General features: G+C 49.8%; 2 protein-coding genes across 6 annotated transcripts; both read right to left on the bottom strand.

Annotated features, from left to right (window-relative positions):
- Positions 1 to 159: 159 nt before the first annotated feature.
- On the bottom strand, positions 160 to 6675 carry WAS (WASP actin nucleation promoting factor). Of its 4 annotated transcripts, none has more exons than XM_053474258.1 (12): positions 5473 to 6675; positions 3673 to 3807; positions 3143 to 3229; positions 2893 to 2989; positions 2628 to 2657; positions 2497 to 2547; positions 1892 to 2075; positions 1453 to 1495; positions 1182 to 1335; positions 666 to 1012; positions 485 to 593; positions 160 to 368 (listed from the first exon to the last, which is right to left on the bottom strand). In XM_053474258.1, the coding sequence occupies exons 1-12, from the start codon at positions 5584 to 5586 to the stop codon at positions 313 to 315; spliced, it is 1407 nt and encodes a 468-aa protein (XP_053330233.1). In that variant the 5' UTR covers positions 5587 to 6675; the 3' UTR covers positions 160 to 312. The 4 variants fall into 4 exon arrangements, with proteins under 4 accessions (XP_053330233.1, XP_053330234.1, XP_053330235.1 ...); XM_053474259.1 differs by having other exon boundaries at positions 1892 to 2066; XM_053474260.1 differs by lacking the exon at positions 2628 to 2657.
- On the bottom strand, positions 6670 to 16502 carry SLC38A5 (solute carrier family 38 member 5). Of its 2 annotated transcripts, none has more exons than XM_053474255.1 (17): positions 16357 to 16502; positions 15160 to 15225; positions 14650 to 14818; positions 14470 to 14551; positions 13901 to 14016; positions 12283 to 12356; positions 12050 to 12142; positions 11578 to 11659; positions 11343 to 11425; positions 10999 to 11057; positions 9070 to 9219; positions 8652 to 8731; positions 8374 to 8474; positions 7944 to 8068; positions 7726 to 7870; positions 7079 to 7182; positions 6670 to 6835 (listed from the first exon to the last, which is right to left on the bottom strand). In XM_053474255.1, the coding sequence occupies exons 3-17, from the start codon at positions 14745 to 14747 to the stop codon at positions 6731 to 6733; spliced, it is 1497 nt and encodes a 498-aa protein (XP_053330230.1). In that variant the 5' UTR covers positions 14748 to 14818; positions 15160 to 15225; positions 16357 to 16502; the 3' UTR covers positions 6670 to 6730. The 2 variants fall into 2 exon arrangements, with proteins under 2 accessions (XP_053330230.1, XP_053330231.1); XM_053474256.1 differs by lacking the exon at positions 16357 to 16502 and adding an exon at positions 15392 to 15543.
- Positions 16503 to 20644: the final 4142 nt, after the last annotated feature.

The following is a 20644-nucleotide window of genomic DNA, read 5'->3' as shown; positions in this document are numbered from 1 at the left end:
TGTATGTACCCCATCGCTAAGGGGTAAAATGCGCTCATTGAGTCTTTAAACATCTAAACTCATATGTTATTAACGTGTTATGGGGGGGGCGAGGGGAATGTCCCACATACCTGGGGTAATAACTTAGAAGGTATGAGTGACGGCGCGGGAACACACCAGTCTTTTAATAAAACTTTTATTTGTTAATGTCTCGCGGGGTCCGACGATCGCCGAGGGCAACAATAAAAAACATTCGAGAGGAAAACGGTTTGTTCTTTGAGTGAAGATCTGACAATACAGCGTCCGACAGACGGGCAGCTCTCTCCAGCATCCTCAGTCATCCCATTCATCATCATCATCCTCCTCCGCACCTTCATCATCGTCATCATCTGAATACAGAACACAATTAATACAGTGGACGGGGGAAGAGATGGTGCGAGGGGTGAGCTCGGCCCTGGGAGGATTAACGAGCTCTAGAAGGAAGAGGAGATCACTTTCTCGTTACCTGAAGAGTGAATGACTTTGCTTCGTTTCTGCATGACGTGCATCAAAGCTCCGACTAAACCCTCTGAGCTGGGCTCTGGGGAGGCAGGACCCTCCGCAGACTCCGTGACCTACAGGATTGGGCGGAAAGCCAGCATCAGCCTTCATGTTGCCTCGAACCAATCGTTTATTTCCACATTTACCTTATTCAATTGGATCCCCTGTCGAATCTGGTCCAGAAGAGCACCGCGCCCCTGCGGGGAAGTTGTGGGCTGGGAGCCCTGATTCGCAGAAAAGGCTGGAGGAGGTGGTGGTGGAGGAGCGCCTATGTGGGGTTCCGGGGCTGGAGGGGGCAGCGGCGGTGGAGGAGGTGGAGCTCCACTCCGTGATGGTGGTAGTGGTGGAGGAGCAGTGCTCCGTGACGGTGGTGGAGGTGGTGGGACGGAGGACACACGGGATGGTGGTGGTGGTAGTGGGCCTGCCCTGCCTCTTCCAGGAGGAGGTGGTAGCGGGGCATTGCGTGAGGGGGGAGGTGGTGGAGGAGCAGTATCTGTAATGACAAAACTTGATATTTATAGTTGCATGTCCTCATACGTACCATATACAGTGTTGGGGTGATTACGGTAAATGTCTGGGCAGGGCTTGTGTTTTGGGGTCACCGTTTTTGAGCAGCCTTCCCCAGCTCCATTCCTGATTGGTTTCTCCCAGGGTCCTCTTACCGCTCTTCCTCATCTCCTGTTTCACAGCCTCCACTCCTCCCTGCTGCTCTATGAAGTCGTAGATGAGTTTGGAGGTTTCTGCGTCGGCCAGCTGTGCGTCACTGATCCCGGCGAGGCTGAAGAGGCTGCGCAGCTCCGGGTCCAATGCGTTTACCTGAGTGGGAGTGGTAGAGTGGGCACTCAATTTCAGAGTGATCATGCAGAGCGGCCATTATATGGGAGAGTGGGACGAGGGGAAGCTGCAATGGACAGAGGTTGGGGATATACTTACATCAAACCCATTATTGGGGTCCCAGCCAACATGACTGACGTGTCTGAGAGAGAGGAAATAGCTGTCAGGGTAAAAGTTATCAGAGCCCTGATGAAGGAGCTTAGTATCTGCTAATATCCTCGTTCCCTGGGGAATACTTCTCTTACAACCCCTTCTACCCCATATCTAGGTTTTTAGGGGAGACTCCTCCTATAACCTCCTTCTCCTACCACATATTTACGTTTTTAGGGTGCACTTCCCTTGAACGGGTTATCTGAGTTATTATGGGATACTCCTCTTATAACATCTCCCATTCCTAGTGTGTGTTAGTTTCTAGGAGATGCATCCTTTGTAACCCTATTGCATCCTCGGTTTATCTGTCTCAGGGATATTTTCCCCCAAGAATAAGCACTGTCAGGACACAAGTAGTGAAGCCCGGAAACCCAAATGGGCTGCTCACTTGAAGCCACTGGGTGCACCAATGTCTGCCTTAGAGAATTTCTTCTTCCCCTTCTTGCCCTTGTTCTTGTCGCTTGGCGTTGGCAGCGCTCGGTATCTGGCAGCTGTGATGTCCGGGTTTGGAATGCTGACGGCGGGTAGATTCAGACCGAGAGATGGCGAGTGTGGCTGTGGGCTTGGTGGGCCTGGAGTTGTTGGTACACATACAAATGACAGCAAATACATGGCACCTCTCTTCTTCCTATTACCTAAAGCCCTAATAACAGCCCCTCCATAGACCTCACACTATTCCTACATTCATGGACCTTCTGGCCCTCGGCTGATGCTGTTGCAGCCGTCTGCTGCATGATATAATAAATAATAAACTTCTCCAAATTCCCTGTCACGTGGGGGTTTATGGATAAAGGATCATGCCAGCCTCCCCCATACTGTATACCCCGTTGCCTCTCCGTGCTTTCCTTCACTTAGTGATATCTCCCACCCATTAACTAGACCAGTGTTGTCTTTCACAGGTTGTTGGGAGACATCACTGCCCTTCCATGCGTTGTCCCCCTATTGACACGTCGGCAAATGGATTATCATAAAGACATTGTTGTTATTTCTTACCATTTGAGAGATGTGCGGGGGGCAGTGGGAGAGGAAGGGTATTTCTTCTTTCTGTGTGCCAACAGAGACAGTGTCAGTAGGCCGGCATTCAGCTGTGTGCCCGTAGGCAGTAATGGGAGACTTTTACTTACCCTCTGTCAGGGGCAGAGTCTGGCGTCTGTCTGTGGAAAGAGTAATAGTTACCCCTGCCCGCTGTGTTCCCGTGTAATGCTTTCTGGGCTGCTCAGCAGTGTTCTCTTCTAACTTATTTCTGTGTGTTCAAGGCCCATAGACTGTTCCCTGCCTGAGTACACTGCCCTGCCCTGCGCCCCGTCTGCCCTGTTACTGCTGCCCCTCCACACTGATTCTTCCTGCCCTGTCTACGTTCCTTATGCCGCAGTTATTCTGTCTTCGTACCTTGTCGGTGCTGTCTCTTCTGCATCTTCTCCTCCACCATTGCCTGGAAAGCAGCAGCTTCATCTTCATCTGCAAAATTGAGGCCAGCCTGGCAGTCCTGAGGAACGAACAGACCGATACCCTGTCCCATTTAATTACTACACACTGCCTGTCCCCATAGTAACTGCACACAGTGACACACAGCCTGTCCCCATAGTAACTGCACACATACACACACACACCGTGTGTCCTGTCAGTAACCGGAACTCACATCTGAAGGAAAGGTGTGAAAATATGGCCGAGGGGTGAGGTAGTGGAGCTGCTGGTATAATTCCTGCTCCCAGAGCATTTTTTCTTCCTGAAAAAGGAATAATATGAACGTGGTCAGTAAATAAGAGTTTGGCATCGCAGCAGAGAGGCGGATGTGGACAGAGATATACAAGACTTTGCCCTCGTTCAGACTGCTGTTTTAAGATGACCACCAATTCTATCCGTGATTGTAGAATGAAACGGCGGTTCTTACACACGATTGGTGGGGTTTGGCCGGCTGTTGTAATTCAGTGTCTCCCATAAGCTCAGAAGGCCCGTGGTGGAGCTGGCAGGCCACGTCTACGTCTCTACTGGAACGATTTTTAGCTTTGCCCTGAGATTGTTGGCCTGCCCTCGGCTTGATGGAAGTTAGAATCTATGCATTGTCAACTTGGATAGGAGAGGCCGTCCGGTTTAATAGATATCCCTGCTTTAACAATGGTGTGGCATTAAAAAGCGATGAATGCACAAGCACACAGAACTGATACGTACTGTTATGTCATATAGACGTATGAAGTAAGATCGCCGTGGATTGTCCTTCACAAAGCACAGGACTCCGCAGTACTGCTTCACCCAGCGGTCACCGCACGGTGCCAGGAACAGCTGCGCCACCGATGTGACCAGGGCCTGAAAGGATTAGATACAGTGAAGGGAACGGCCAAAGTCTTGTAAGTGTGGTCCTCACAGGCATCCTGACTTTATAGGCTTATTCTCCGAGGACAACTTAATGCTATCCCCTTAAATAACAAGGATCAGCATCATTTCCACAGAGCCCGTACGTTCACCAGTAATGTCTCCGCACACGCGTGTGAATCTGACGGAGTCTGCCACAACTTGTGCCTCCACAGCCACACACTGCGCACACCCTACCAACAGCCCCAATTCATCCGCCATGCACAGTGACCCACAGCCCACCAACAGCCCCAATTCACCAGCCAAACACAATGACCCACAGCCCACCAACAGCCCCAATTCACCAGCCAAACACAGTGACCCACAGCCCACCAACAGCCCCAATTCACCAGCCAAACACAGTGACCCACAGCCCACCAACAGCCCCAATTCATCCGCCATGCACAGTGAGGCACAACCCACCAACAGCCCCAATTCACCAGCCAAACACAGTGACACACAACCCACCAACAACCCCAGTTCACCAGCCACACAGTGACCCACAGCCCACCAACAGCCCCAATTCACCAGCCAAACAGTGACGCACAACCCACCAACAGCCCCAATTCACCAGCCACACACACAGTGACGCACAACGCACCAACAGCCCCAATTCATCAGCCACACACACAGTGACGCACAACGCACCAACAGCCCCAATTCACCAGCCACACACAGTGATGTACAACCCACCAACAGCCCCAATTCACCAGCCCCAAGCAGTGACCCGCAGCCCACCAACAGTCCCAATTCACCAATTATCTCTCAGCACGTGTGTGTGAGTCTGAAGAAGTCTGCCACATCTCGTGTCTGTGCAGCCAAGAGGCTGTCATGTCGATAGCCGCAGCCTGACTTTAACCTCTGCAAGAAATGCCCCAAAGGACTCTTTCAGACTGTATTGCCCTGGAGTTCCTGGAAAATCCCCACCACTTGTATTTTATACCAGTAGTGCGCAAGACAGCAGATACCACGGATGTAGTACTGAAATCGGGCCAGAGGAAAGTGCTCCGTATGGGACACTGGGCCGGAGGAAAGCGCTTCCCGCGGGGGACACTGGGCCAGAGGAAAGCGGACCGATAAATTAGCTGTGAGCCGGATCTTGTGAGGGATCGCCAGCTCGAGGGTTGTTACTGGTTTTACTGATGGAAGACAAGTGAAAAAAAAAATCTATCCCTCACTACGAAGAAAGCGGGTTTGTGACGGATTTGGAGATTTATATTTTACGTTTTCTTCCCATTACAGAGGCGATGAACTCAGATAAATACACCAGAACGGAAATAACACATGCGCGAGCGCACCGGGGGCATAAACCACGAGGAATGTCCGCCCGAAACAAGATGAACCGTTTGCCAAATGTGATAAACGCGCGCATCCACAACAAGGACAGCGACTTAGAATCAGAAAGTCATTTAAAACCCAAATGATCGCAGCTCCTGCCCTGGAGGTCCAACGCCTTGTGTGCCTTAAGCCACGCACCCCCCCCCCCTGGAAATCTTAGTGGCTGTCAGATACTTCCTGATCCGGCCTCTGCCCTCCGAAGCTTACTTTATGGCGGTGTACCTGACACATACACTGGTGTAAGAGTCATTGGACACCATTTATTGCCCCCACCCCTCTCACCAGACATTTTCTCCCCAACAGCTGGAACACCTTCTGGTTCTCTTGAGGCAGAAGTAGCTTGGAAGGGGCATTGTCCTGGACCCGGGACCCGCTTTTGGTGCCGCCTCTGCTCATGGCTCTGACTTAGATATCTCTGTGAGTCTAAAGATTAAAAAAGGGAACTTCCGCAGAGAGAAACCGAACGGAAGATCATTAACCACAAGGGAGGGGGATGGGAGAGGCAAGAGACGGAACAAGCGATATTGGGGCAGATTAGAGGGGGCTACTTATGAGGACTGGTAGAAGGGGACAGGTGCATGGTGATCCCCCAAAGGACCATGAGACCCAACACGTCTTCACGTTTCCTCCACACTAACAAGAATGATTTTATTGGCCCCCCTCACTTTCAAAGGTTCTTCAGTGACAGGGGGCCTTTGAGAGAGCCCTATGTTTGGGGAGGTTTGATTAGTAGCGTTGTGTAAATAACGGGAACAGATATAAGGTAAGGTTGAAGAATTTATTAGGTTCTTCCCTGCCTGGCGCCCAGGCATCAGCCACACACGGCACTGGAGTGTGTTTCCCGGGAAGGATTCACAGTGATCAGGACGAGGTGCAGACACGTGTCCCCAGGAACAGGGAACCAGCTGCACTCTACATCTGTGATGAGTATGACTACGAAATTGTAACAGTCGTCTGCTCTGCAGCGAGCGGGGTCCCTCTGGTGTACGCAGCTACCGCATGGGGCCCTGCACTAAACCAAAAAGGCCGTCCACGGGAAGGTTCATGTAGTGGGTCTACTTCCTGCTTGTGTGAAAAAGAAGATGGAGCAGTTTGTGTTGCGTAGAGATACTCGGTATCACTATACAGTGCAGCATGGTACTTTGTAACACTTCTCTTGCTGCAGTGACCTCTCGTAGAGAGCAGTTACCTAACCCCTAAGTGCCACACAGTTATCTCACGGTGCGGGGGGCGGTGAGGTAGATACACTGTGATTCAAATATGTTAAGGGGATGTGGGGACGGACTTTGAAGAACCAAATGTGCTCCTCTCCCCCGGAGGGGAAGGGCATTAAAGGCAGATTAGTTGGCACAAGAGCAAGGTCCTGGGGTGAAGAGGCAGCCAGTAGTGTGATTGTGGCCCCCGCGGAACATCCGGCAGCACGCAAGGTTAATTTGGGGCACGTATGGGTTGGATCAGACGGGACTTCCCTCTCTCCCTTCGGTGAGCCAGAGTGCCCTCCTAATGTCCATGTCCAAGGAGAGAGGGGGAGAGTGGCTGGCTAGTGTCCTCCAACGTTGCTTTTGCCCGTCGTCACCCAGTCCACGATGATGAAACTCAGACTCATTACCATGAAAACGAAGCCAAGGGATGCAAACAGGGCAGCCTGCAGCCAAAAGAGAAGGGCAAGGGGTACATGAGAATGATTACAGGAGGCAACCGTAAGAGGTTGGGATAACAGGCTGAGGGGGTGAACGGACTGGGGCAGAAATTAAACAATTGGAATGAGAACAGTGTGGAAAGGGCAAATGTTTATAGAGTAAAGTCATGAGGAGGGGGGGTTAAGGGGGCAGGAGGGTTCTGTCATTTAACGGGGAGCAGCTGTTAGCTGGGGGGAATCTGTACGGACCTGGATCTTCGGCCGTGATGTCAACGCTTCCTTTTCATTGGGGACGATGCGGATGTAGAAGATACTGGGGAGAATGAAAATCAAGCTGGGGGCCGACGTGGCACCTGTGGGAACAGAGAGAGCTGCTTACTGTCCGTACCACTGACTGTATAGAACTTATGCCTGCATAAAATGTATATCACACCCTGTGTATCGCATTGTGCAGGTCACTCAGACTGAGAAGCAGAGCCATGTATCTACTATCCCCTGAATAACCCGCCTGTGTGTTAAATACGTCTCTGCCCAAGGAACGGAGGCCGCAACGTGGCTGTGCTGTCTTTGGCACTTTGCCCAGAATCCAGAGATTTCACTAAATGGGTAAACTGAGGCCACCTCAAATAAACCAGGGAGTCATAGGAGCCGCAGTGAGTGGGGTCTGTCCGGAGTGTCACTCACCAAATACACCCAGTGTTTCTGGAATCGGGTTGGTCGGTCCAGGGGGCCGAGACTTATAAAGAATAAGTATAATCCTAGACTGCGGCCACGAACAGCTCCAAGCTTCTCCAGTAATATAAAGCCTTCCCTATATACCTCTGCCAACAGTCTAATGTGGTGCGTAACATGTTCCCCGCCCGGGGGCCACGGGGGGACAGCTCTATAAATATTACCGATGACACCGAAAATATCCTTGATGTTGGGGACAAAGATGACCAGAATATTGACAACAGTCAGCAGGCACGTGGCGATGACAATGTGACGCCACCATCGAAAGTCCTGTCCCGGGCAGAGGAGCTGCTGGATCGCTCTCCGGATCTAGAGAAGGAAGAGTATAGACTCGTGACTCTGGCCGAGCTGTAACGCGCGACACGGATGGGGTAACACTTACTGGAAAGAGTACCACGGGAACGGTGAGCGTGACGGCCACCAGCACCGCCAGGCGCACGCACAGCATCAGCTTGTCCAGGGGATCCACGTTACTGTATGTGTGTAACATCTCCGGCTCCACCTGACCTGATGGCGAGGGACAAGTGGCCATTATTAATGACTTCAGATCGGCTCATGGGAACCCCCGGCATTTGCTACCAGGCAAGGGGTTCTCATCCTCTTTAAATGCACTTCAAACCGTGGGCATGAGGAAATATGCCCCATATGGTGCCAGACAAAAGGGGTCACTAGTCTATCTTTCTCTAGAGTCGGGGTATTATCAATAACAGGTTGGAGTGTATATTACCGCCTCTCCTCATAGCTCCGCCCCTTTCCCATCTCATCCTGCATCTGCCCCACTGCAGACTTTTACCCCGGTGCTCAAATCTCACCATAGAACGTCAGGTAACCAAACATGGCCGTCATCAGGTACATAACAAACATGGCAAAGATTGACACGTTGGCAACATTCTGCATCCGTGACTTGGTGGCCCTGAAAAGCAAAAGGGTAAATCACGTGACTCAAAAGTTATGTTTGGGTTACCTGTGCAGGCTATCACAGTAGATAAGAGGCTTTGCGTGTGCAGTCTGTCGTGGGGAGAGTCTTTGCATGTGTCAAACTGTTAGTATGTGTAAGAAGGATGTCTACATACAGCTGCCACGCTCGTACCTGCGCAGCTCTGTGTATATGGGCAGGACCTCTGGGTGACACACAAACGCGAAAGCCACAATCGGGATGGAGTATGCCGTCTGTAAGAAGGTAGAATTAGATCGTTAGCTATAGGAAGGGGCAGATTTCTAGAAGAAGACTTCAACATTTTGCTCGATGGAAGTAATTTCAGTGTCTGCTGGTGAGATGGTAATCACCATACACTGGTTACGTTACGTCTAAGCTCGCTCCCGGTATACCGGGCAGCAGCAAGACACGCAAAAACTGCCAAAACTGCCAAATTACTTGTTCCTCACCACGTAAAAGCTGAAATCTGCTCTGTGCCGAAGTCAGGACCGTTGGTTACAGTGGTTGAGAGAAGTAACCGGAGGGCATGTGAGTACACCCGCAGAGCACGTGCGCATAGGCGCAGTCTCACCTGTGAGTTGACTGTGAATAATTTAGCGATGCACATGTCCTCGAAGGTACCCGAGATGTCCCCCTCTGTTGTGTTGTGGCCATTGGTGTAGACAGGATGGGTCATCGTGGTGTTCAGGGGGCAGGAGATAACAGTCTTCTTGTAGATCACCTGGCAAGAGTGAGGAGTGTGAGATATGAGAGGAGAGCGGGGTGCAAGTGGCTACGGCTCAGTGTATGGGGGGGTGAGATATGGGGGAGAGCGGGGTGTAAAGTGGCTACGGCTCAGTGTATGGGGGGGTGAGATATGGGGGAGAGTGGGGTGTAAAGTGGCTACGGCTCAGTGTATGGGGGGTGAGATATGGGGAGAGCGGGGTGTAAAGTGGCTACGGCTCAGTGTATGAGGGGGTGAGATATGGGGGAGAGCGGGGTGTAAGTGGCTACGGCTCAGTGTATGGGGGGGTGAGATATGGGGGAGAGCGGGGTGCAAGTGGCTACGGCTCAGTGTATGGGGGGGGTGAGATATGGGGGAGAGCGGGGTGCAAGTGGCTACGGCTCAGTGTATTGGGGGGGTGAGATATGGGGGAGAGTCGGGTGTAAAGTGGCTACGGCTCAGTGTATGAGGGGGTGAGATATGGGGGAGAGCGGGGTGTAAAGAGGCTACGGCTCAGTGTATGGGGGGGTGAGATATGGGGGAGAGCGGGGTGCAAGTGGCTACGGCTCAGTGTATGGGGGGGTGAGATATGGGGGAGAGTCGGGTGTAAAGTGGCTACGGCTCAGTGTATGGGGGGGTGAGATGGGGGAGAGCGGGGTGTAAAGTGGCTACAGCTCAGTGTATGGGGGGGTGAGATATGGGGGAGAGCGGGGTGCAAGTGGCTACGGCTCAGTGTATGGGGGGGTGAGATATGGGGGAGAGTGGGGTGTAAAGTGGCTACGGCTCAGTGTATGGGGGGGTGAGATATGGGGGAGAGTCGGGTGTAAAGTGGCTACGGCTCAGTGTATGAGGGGGTGAGATATGGGGGAGAGCGGGGTGTAAAGAGGCTACGGCTCAGTGTATTGGGGGGGTGAGATATGGGGGAGAGCGGGGTGCAAGTGGCTACGGCTCAGTGTATGGGGGGGTGAGATATGGGGGAGAGTCGGGTGTAAAGTGGCTACGGCTCAGTGTATGGGGGGGTGAGATATGGGGGAGAGTGGGGTGTAAAGTGGCTACGGCTCAGTGTATGGGGGGGTGAGATATGGGGGAGAGCGGGGTGCAAGTGGCTACGGCTCAGTGTATGGGGGGGTGAGATATGGGGGAGAGTCGGGTGTAAAGTGGCTACGGCTCAGTGTATGGGGGGGTGAGATATGGGGGAGAGCGGGGTGTAAAGTGGCTACGGCTCAGTGTATGGGGGGGTGAGATATGGGGGAGAGCGGGGTGCAAGTGGCTACGGCTCAGTGTATGGGGGGGTGAGATATGGGGGAGAGTGGGGTGTAAAGTGGCTACGGCTCAGTGTATGGGGGGGTGAGATATGGGGGAGAGTGGGGTGTAAAGTGGCTACGGCTCAGTGTATGGGGGGGTGAGATATGGGGGAGAGCGGGGTGCAAGTGGCTACGGCTCAGTGTATGGGGGGGTGAGATATGGGGGAGAGTCGGGTGTAAAGTGGCTACGGCTCAGTGTATGGGGGGGTGAGATATGGGGGAGAGCGGGGTGTAAAGTGGCTACGGCTCAGTGTATGGGGGGGTGAGATATGGGGGAGAGCGGGGTGCAAGTGGCTACGGCTCAGTGTATGGGGGGGTGAGATATGGGGGAGAGTGGGGTGTAAAGTGGCTACGGCTCAGTGTATGGGGGGGTGAGATATGGGGGAGAGTGGGGTGTAAAGTGGCTACGGCTCAGTGTATGGGGGGTGAGATATGGGGGAGAGTGGGGTGTAAAGAGGCTACAGTTTATTGATGAGAGAAGAACATTTCTTACCGAACAAAGGAAAAACACCATGCAAGTCAAGGAGAAGCCGCTGGTATAACCGAGGTAGCCTGCGGAGATAAATGATAATATTCCAAACGGATCAAAGATGGGCAGCAGCCAGAGAAGGAACACCTGAGGTATTCACTGAAATATACATGAGAGGGCTTGGCGGTGGCCCCGGTCTGGGGGAACTCTGTCAACTCAGGGAAATGTGAGAGATGCTAACAAGCAGTGAATACACAGGGCCCCAGTTACACCAGTCAGAAAGTGGACTGGCCACGTGACCACCAGCCACCTGAACATACAGAGCACACATGGGCCATTACGCCACACGTGGGATTGGTGGATCTTACCGAGATGTTTCATGAGTGTCAGCGGGAAGATGAGGCTGATGGTGACTATGATAATGAGCACATTACCGTTCAGATACCAGTCTCTGCGGAAAGAAAAAGACTCAGACGGGGCCCAGGACTGTATACAGGAGCCCAGGGCTGTATACAGGAGCCCAGGGCTGTATACAGGGGCACAGGGCTGTATACAGGGGCATGCATGCGCCTACAGCCAGAGCGGAGAAATCTCTCATCTCACCCAGTATTGCGACTCAGTCCAAGGAAGGTTTGGATAACAAGAGGCAGCTCGGACTTGATGATGTAGAGGTAACTAGACATTGCTGGAAAAGATGCAAGGAAAAGATGCAATGAGCTGCGTGCGTCAAGCTGTATGGGAATGTAAAGGGCTCTATTGGTTTCTCACTGTAGGAGGTGTTTAGGGCTCTATTGGTTTCTGGCTGTAGGAGGTGTTTAGGGCTCTATTGGTTTCTGGCTGTAGGAGGTGTTTAGGGCTCTATTGGTTTCTGGCTGTAGGAGGTGTTTAGGGCTCTATTGGTTTCTGGCTGTAGGAGGTGTTTAGGGCTCTATTGGTTTCTGGCTGTAGGAGGTGTTTAGGGCTCTATGGGTTTCTCGCTGTAGGAGGTATTTAGGGCTCTGTAGGTTTCTCGCTGTAGGAGGTGTTTAGGGCTCTATGGGTTTCTCGCTGTAGGAGGTGTATAAGGCTCTCTTACCGCCCACATTGTGCATTGTTATGATCAGAGCAGCCAGAATCTTTCCCCCAGAACCAAACGCTCGTTGTCCCAGTTGCTCGTAGGCACGAATACCTGACGGAAAGAAGCGGATAAGCGATGGTTATAGAAAGATAGACGGAAAATGGGATAGTTGAGCGTAAAGGACAGGAAGATCAGGGACATCAGAGTCTGTAAGTTCAATAAACTCATGACTTTACACATCTATCACTCACCCACAACGCCCGAGCACTTCAGAAGGAGGTGGATGGAGTAACTTGACAATACGGCAATGGCAATCAGAAGAAACCTGCAGAAAGCACACAGAATGTCTTCAAGGGCCCGCAAAAATTGTGAAGCCAGCCCAACAGGCACCAAGATGGTGAGCCGGGCCAACAGCCTCCAGCAACAATCAAAGCCAGGAAGCCCGTTTCCAACGACAACCAGAGCCAGACCTACAGCTACCAACACTAAAATAATGACATAGTAAATAAGGTTGGCTAAAGACAGGTGTCCATCACATTCAACCTATGAAACATCCCTGCTCCTGTATTTGATCCAACAGATATGGCTACAGCTCACAGCTTCCCGACACCAAGCACAGCCAGCCAGACACCAACAAAGCCGTGTTGACAACCACCAACAGAGAGAGAGCCTGGCCAATGGCCACCAACAGGCGTAGCCTAGGTAACAGTAATGAACCACTAACAGATATCATGGAGTAGACAGTCTGACTGGGCAACACACCAGAAACTGTTCCTGCCACCAAGTTAGAAGTCTGAGCTCCTGACCATGGTATGGACTAAGATAATGCCCTCATTGGTGGGCATCTCATGAAGCACCAGACCAAAAGGAGTGCGCAGAACCTCCCAACATAGAACAAGTTACATGGGAGAACGGCAGCCACCAAACAGGAACAGCGGTGATTCCACCGTCACGGAGCAGTCCAGTCCACCTCTAGAGAGAGCTTGGCAGGGTGGCGGACACCACAAATTGTGGCTGCCAAGGAATGACTGGACCTGGGGCAGCTGCCAGTTTTGCCCCGCATTGAAAAAAGGTCCTGCCGAGAGCCAAATATCAAATAAGCAAACCATCCCCGTAATCTAAATCATGGGATGTGAAGCACACAAACGCCTCAAAATGTTACGACGAGGTCTATTCACCAGGTTTTCAGACATATTGAGTTGTCGGTCAGGTCACTTGACTGGCCTTGTCTATTGGCTGAAGTCAATATGTCTGTCACCTCAACTACGAGACCCGCCACAACCCGTCTATTCACAGAAACACAGCTCCAGCCGAGATGGGGCACCGAGCTGACCCCGAACTCAATAGAGCTGACAGGCTCGACAACCTGAACTTTTGATGCAACTCAATTGGAAGACTCAGCCGCTGTTCGTGCAACCAACTCGAGTGTCAGACTCAGTCATCAACTCAACAGCCTCACAATATGTATGACACAGACACAACCACACAACGATATGAATCACCTGCACATGCTGTATAGTCATGTATACAGCAGGCTGTGCTTCTCAGGGTTGACATACTGTGTGTCTCTGGGTTGTCAGGCTGTGAGTCTGAGGATTGTCTGGTTGTTTGCCTGAGGGTTGTCAGTCAGTCTAAGGGTGTGTCTGAGGCTTGTCAGTCAGTCTAAGGGTGTGTCTGAGGCCGTGTGTCTCAGGCGTGTCAGGCTGTGTGTTCCAGTCTCTGTGGATGTGGGAATCTCACAGTGTAATCTTTCTGAGAACAGCTGGTCGGTCAGTTTCTCACGTGTACAAGCTGTTGCTATAAAGGTCTTTCCCAACAGGTGAGAGAACTGCGAGACTATCACCGCCAACAAGAAGAGAGGGTACTTACACAAAGAGGATGATGCCTGTGTTGGACATGGCATATGCCAGGCCGAGGATTCCGCTGCCCATGATGGCGTTGCTCAGGTTAAATACAGACATGCCAAACGACGTCTTTCCTTCAAACTGCGGGAGTGAAAGAACACACGGAACGGCCGCAGAATTACCACAGAACACAGGCCTTCAAAGGGAAATGACATTCTTGCTACATGCTTGGGGCAAGGGGGCTAATACTGCTTAACAGTAACTACCCCGACGTGCACCGTGTCAGCGTCATGTTAGACTGCGTATTAGAAGGACACAAGGGGGTAATAACGCCTGTGAATTTCTCCCAGGCATTGAAGAGAAGTGTTTGTCTTTCATTAAAGCGAGTAGTGGGTCAGCACCCCCTGGAAAGCAGCACCACTGAGTCCACGGCGCATGCTTGGGCTGTACACATGATCTTGTGACACTCGCTCAGGACAGCCGGGTTCAGGAAGCCAGATGGGGTTGTTAGTTGCTTGGGAGGTGATTTGAGGGGTTAGTTTAAGGTGCAGAGTACATTGGGGGCAGATTATGCTCATAAGCAGGGCGCCTTACATCTGTAAAGTGGGTTTTCTGGTTAGGCACATGGGGTAAGAACTCCTCCTGTTCTGGAATCGCAGCTTCTTCCGGCTCATACCTGGCAAACAATCAGGAATCACATGAGCAGCGTGTCCTCTTAATAACTGAAATAAACGAGCAGATCCATCCCCAGTAACGCGCATGCACAGCACACACCCTTCATCCAGTGTCATTCTGTCAGTGTTTAGGCTCTCGGAGACGCTGCCGTTTAACATGTGGGAATCTTCACCATCTGCCAAATTCTCCATTTCCATGGTGGTTTCCAGATGGTGGCTTTGGGAAGTTGATTAAAAATAAAAGGATCCAGGAGGGAGGACACAGAAATCTGAGAAGAGGTGAGCAGCGACAAGTAAGAAACCGGAAACATTTGGGGAGGAAACACTTGAATGCGGCCACGTGCGGTCATCGGCCGTCTCTGAAGCCGTATTTACAGGTCAAGCAAAGCGGGGGGATTTTTCCGCGAAGAGCAGATGAATCAGAATCCCAGATAAGGGAACGATTCTGTCCCTTCGTTCAGAAGACGGCCGGCACATTGTAAACAAACAACATTTTGGGTCAAAACAATTACATTCTGCAGGAAATACTGATTTCAATTTCTACTGTTTGGCAGAAAACTCTTAATCCCCTGCGATGTTGGACGCATAAAAAATTTATTCTTCCGATTACCTGGGATCGGCGAATTGCGGCAGACGTCTGTTACAGGGATTTACAGCCAATGGTAACCATCATCACCTAGGAGACAACCACATGTGACCGGCACGCAGTGACACCCAACATTTCTACGAAAGGGCAAAACCTCTAAACGTGTTCACTTCAAAAACTGGAGAAAGCTCCGTCCGTGAAGCTAGCACTCGATGGAGCCACCATATGGCGTTTCTGCGAGTCTCTTCCCACTCACCTGGAGCCGAGGGGCTCGCTGGTGTCAGACGAGCTTCTCTCATGCGCAGAGCCGTGAAGATTTCGGGGTTTCCTATCACTGTTTAGAACTATTTGACTATTTATGAAGGTGACCTCCCCACGGCGTATGTCTGGTTAAGGAAGGGGAGTCGTTTTTGTTTTGCGTGGAGGTTGTCCCCAGGCTCAGGGAGGCTTTTTCCTGTTCTTGGCGGAATTGGCATCATCCTCGGGGGGGTTTATCTTGATAGATGTTAATAATGGGCACCTTGGAAGGTTGAGCTCACTATTAACCATGAATCTCAGTTATTATAGGAGAAGCTGCTCTTTATGTCAGTTCTGGGCAATTTGGGACGGGTCTCCAGGTATCTCGTTATTGGAGGAGAAGCTCCCGTGTCTCGGCTGCTCCTCGATTACTGAGTGAATGCTGGAAGCGACGCTCCCGCAGCGGGATCTGCCGCATGTTCGAGCGCGACCGTCTGGAGCACTTTTGTTACTTTCTGCTTACTTTGTTTCTTTTTATTTTTTCTCCGCAGAGTGGTTTACAAGTTAAGCAAAAGTCAATTCATGTGGGGCATATTAACTGGGGCATATTATTGGGAGAGTTGCCCCCGATAATGTCTCCTTAAACAATCTCTCCAGCCCCAAATGATCAAGTGCAAGACAAAAGGCGAAGATGTTTTTGGATATAAATATAGACTCTCCACCCTCCTCCCACCAGCAGCACAACCCCTTCTTACGGAATGTACCCCAGTTAGAAGGTGATTGCCCTAATAAGCCCCCCTTCTCGCTTTACTGATGGGAGGGGTCCTGCTACGTCTGCCTTCAGGACACGGATCAAGTGTCGACTGATGCAAGAGCTGCATGGAGTTACACGAAGACTTTACTCACAACTCACCATGTGTGACTGTCCGCACTCCCCTGAGCCCCCACTCCACTTCATTCCTTCCCCCCACACAGGACACTCACCCAGCTCAGCACAGGATGGCGCACTCCAGTCTGGGGCAGTTTTGCTGGCAGTATTTTTGCAGAAATAGAAAGATCAGAAGCTCAATGCTGTCAGTACAGACACTCACAGACAGAGGAGAAGAGAAAAGGGCCCGCCCCAGCCAATCACACAGCACTTCACACCCTGACTGACAGATTCACCTCAGCCAATCAAAAGCCTACAGGCAAAGCAAGCCGAAAAGTGGGGTAGTAGAGCTCTGTTTGTATCCTATCACATAACTAATAGAGGTTCCGTGGCTGGCACAGCCACGTTACACCAAGGATCCCAAATACGACTCTGTTATCCCCAGCAGTGTTTAACCCCTTCACGACCAACGACATTTTGTTTCCTGTACGCCAGATCTTTTTGGCTGCTTTCCCCGCATACAGAGGAAAGCCGTTTAACCCCTTCAGCACGCAACACTTCTGACTGTGAGAACGCAGGGTTTTCAGCATTTTTGCTGCGACTTTCTGTAATTTTCTCCTCTCTAATTTATCGCACAAACTGTTATGTTTTTTCAGGACAGCAAGGGCTTTCTTCTAAATCCATTCTCATTTATATATCTTATAATTTAGTAGGAAAAAAACTAAATTGGGCAAAAAAGGAAAAAATACTTCACAGCCTAACAGAAAATGTGCAAAGACAGAACAAAATCACAATTTTTCCTGGATACAGCCAAGTCCCGCATACATCGAACGGCGTGTTTTTGGGATGTTTTCGGGTATAAGTCGGAACGTGCGCATTTCTGTTTTTGAAACCTGGTAGTGTTACCGATGGATTTAGCGGGCAGCACCGGGCAGATCCGCTAGATATAGGATAAGGGCAGGTTCTAAGGAAAGGATTCAGAGGTCGGGCAGACTGGATGGGCCTAATGCTTTTTATCTGCTGTCACTCTTTATGTTTCATAATGCAAAAAACAACGTGGAATAAAAGCCCAAAGAATTGTAACATAATTGGACACATCACAAGCAAGTAACAAATATATCAATAAATAGTATATACAAGAAAGAAAGTATAAAGCTACCTTGTTTGGCTTAACGTTACTCCAAAAAAGTTTAACCCCTTCACCCTTTATTCCTGGTCTGTATTGAAATCCAGACGCTTTTCACAGAGAAATGAACTCAGGCCTAGCTGGAGGAGACACGGTGTGAGCCGGCGAGGAGGAGAGGGTTATTTCGCGTTTACATGATAACAGATGGCATCAGACCAGCGCTGATCCCTATAAGCTGTGTCCGGTACAAGGTATGGGCTTTATCCGCTAAAGCCAGTATTCCCAGTCTTGATTCGTCTGCCGGTCTCCAGTGGCTTGCGATGAAAAGCACAGTGTTATATTCATGGAAAGTCAACTTCATTCATGGAGAAACGTGACAAAAACAACTCAGGTCCAGAGGATGAGGCAGGTCAACCGAGAACACGTTACATACGACACACCAACCGACTTCAACTCCAACCTGACAGAGACACGCAGTCTTCCAACAACTCAACAGTTGCCAAGTTTAACTTGATGGAAACTTGTCTGAGCTCCATTTTGATTTTTACACTCGTGAATAGACCGGTTATTCTCCATTTTGATTTTTACACTCGTGAATAGACCGGTTATTCTCCATTTTGATTTTTACACTCGTGAATAGACCGGTTATTCTCCATTTTGATTCTTACACTCGTGAATAGACCGGTTATTCTCCATTTTGATTTTTACACTCGTGAATAGACCGTTATTCTTTGAGTCTGGCGATGGGGGGTTGCTGACCTGTGCATGTAGTATATCAGGAGAGGCCAAGACAGTATTCATTACTCTCTATATAATACACGGAGCAGATAATGGGACGACACGGAACGCTTTGAGACTCCGCGTGAATTCTTGTGATTTCCGTGTTCCTCGTTCTCTTTACACGAAGCGTGTGAGTTCCGTTACTGTGATCTTACACGTTGTGCTGAGGGCTCCCTGCCGTTACTGGCGCCAGCTCCCATACTGCTACTATTTCCCAGCTAGACAGCTGCTACCACACAAGGAAACTGGGAACAATGGCGTATGAGCTCGGGTGTCCCAATAACGGCCACCGGAAAAACAGGGATAACACCCAAAATCCCACTTAGAAACAGCTCTGCCGGGGGTCATTCAGACAACCCATCTCTTCCGAACCACCCACCCACAGTGTAATGGGGTACAGAGAAGCCTCAATCCCTACCTCTGTATGAAACAACAAAACTCTGCCTTCCAGCAAAGGTGGTAGAGGGTAATTCAATAATTAAAAAATAATAAAATATGATGAAAAATGAAGAAACACATTTTCTGACGTTTACCTGAAAAATCTTTTACTCATCCAAAAAAAACAAAACGAATGAAAAAACCTGCTAAATAGATTCTACTATTTCTCCTGAGTTTAGACATACCCGATGTTTTTGTTTTTTTGCAAGTTATTGGGCAATAAGTACAAGCAGCGTTTTGCTATTTCAAAACCATTTTTTCCCCAAATCTGGTCTTTCTGCCCCATGTGCTATTTCGGGTATCTTTAAAGACGGCCAATGCAATTTACACCATCAAACCGTATATTGTTGAAAACTAGACACCTCAAGGTATTTCAAATGCTGGTATTTTAACCCTTTCCATGAATGAGATTATATCACCAACCTTTGCCAAAGTTTGCGGTAGTAATTTATTTTGTGTTTTTTCACTAAAATTGCTCTTCAGGTATGGACTTATAGCTCCTGGTATACGTCACTTTCAAACAAACCCCCAATATGTGTTCAGCTATATCTCCCGAGTACAGTAAGACCCCCCATGCATGGGTTTGTCAGGTTGTTTGGGAGGTAAAATGCCACATTTGGGAAGTGCGCCCCCCCCCCATTTTGGTCAGTCCCGGCCAATCCAATATACCCCAGCAAACCATTCATTTTTTTAAATTACCCTTCGGTATTTGAAATGCTTTTACTTTAACTCTTTCCGTATCTTTTTGGGAAGATAGCTAATTTTAGCACTTGCTCATAATAATAAACTTTATTTTTTTTATTTTATTCTTTTTACATTTTGCTGGAACTGGATGGTTCCTCTGATGCATAATTATTTTTAAAGCTTTTTCCCCCCCATATTTATTTTTAATTATTTTTAAAATATTTTACTAATCACATTGTGATTAGATAGCTGGGCTCCATTGACTTGCCTGGTTCGATGCAGTACCTGTATTAAACCTGCAGGTGGAGCCAGAGTTCTCTAGAGCTCTGGCGAACTTTTCCAACTTTGTTTTTTTTTTTTAAAGGACGCACCGCCATCTTGCAAGTGGCAGAATCACTCGCAGTGGGGGTTGTGACCGCTCTCCGGAGTGGTCACAGCGCGTCCTGGGGTGAGTGTTCGTTGAGTGATCACCTCCTAAACTCTTTTAAAACGGGCGTCCGTCCATACAGAGTATGGTGGATGCTGACGCCCCGTGGAGGGGCCAGACATGGCCCTTGAAGACGATCTCGGTGTTGCTGAATGCCTCGACATCGAGGCATTATAGCAACACCGTTTAAGCAAAGAAAGTGATCGTAGATCACTTTCTAAGCTTGTTTAATGAAATAACAGGCAGGAATGTCATTGGTCATCACCTGACTGTTTTTGCGTGACGTGCCTCACCTGTCAATGGTAGTTAAGGGGTTAAACATGCATGGGACAGACATAAATTTTGGTTCAAACGCCAGGAAGAGAAACGGGATCATCGACTCGTAACTTCGTAAAACATTTAGGTTTCTTTCTGTCGGCCAAGATGTCCACGTCCAGTAGGGTTATTATGTCCAAGGCAACCTGACTTTCCATGTTAAGTCTGACACTGTGCTGCAGTGAGATGGCCGCAATCCAGCATTATTTGTTATCAGAAATAATAATTATTATAAAATATTAATTATAGTAATATAATACAAAAATCTAAGTAAGTTGTGTTACAGAGAATGACGTTTGGCTCTCGGTGGTCGAAGACGCTTCAGGATTAACCTTCTGTGGGTCTCTCCCTCCATCTTGTGGACAAACGGTAACACTGCAGGCACCAGCGATATCTGTGATAATAGCGTTTCAGAGGGACCTGCGCGGCTGGAAACAAACCAGCGCTAGAGGTTCATGCGCCGTCTGCTAAAACAATGCAGGGAGAAAACAGGAAGCGGTTTACTTGGGCTGACGGTAGGATTCTGATGACATCTGCACTGAAGGATCATGGGATATAATGGCTGTGCGTTTATTGGATGTCATACCTGTTGTGTTTAGCAAGGGACAGTCTCTTTTTTCCGGAGCTGTCATGG

Source organism: Spea bombifrons, chromosome 8, assembly GCF_027358695.1.
Source record: "Spea bombifrons isolate aSpeBom1 chromosome 8, aSpeBom1.2.pri, whole genome shotgun sequence".
Classification (NCBI taxonomy): Eukaryota; Metazoa; Chordata; class Amphibia; order Anura; family Pelobatidae; genus Spea; species Spea bombifrons.
The sequence above is the reverse complement of the archived record's forward strand: the minus strand, read 5'-3'. Positions and strand labels throughout refer to the sequence as shown.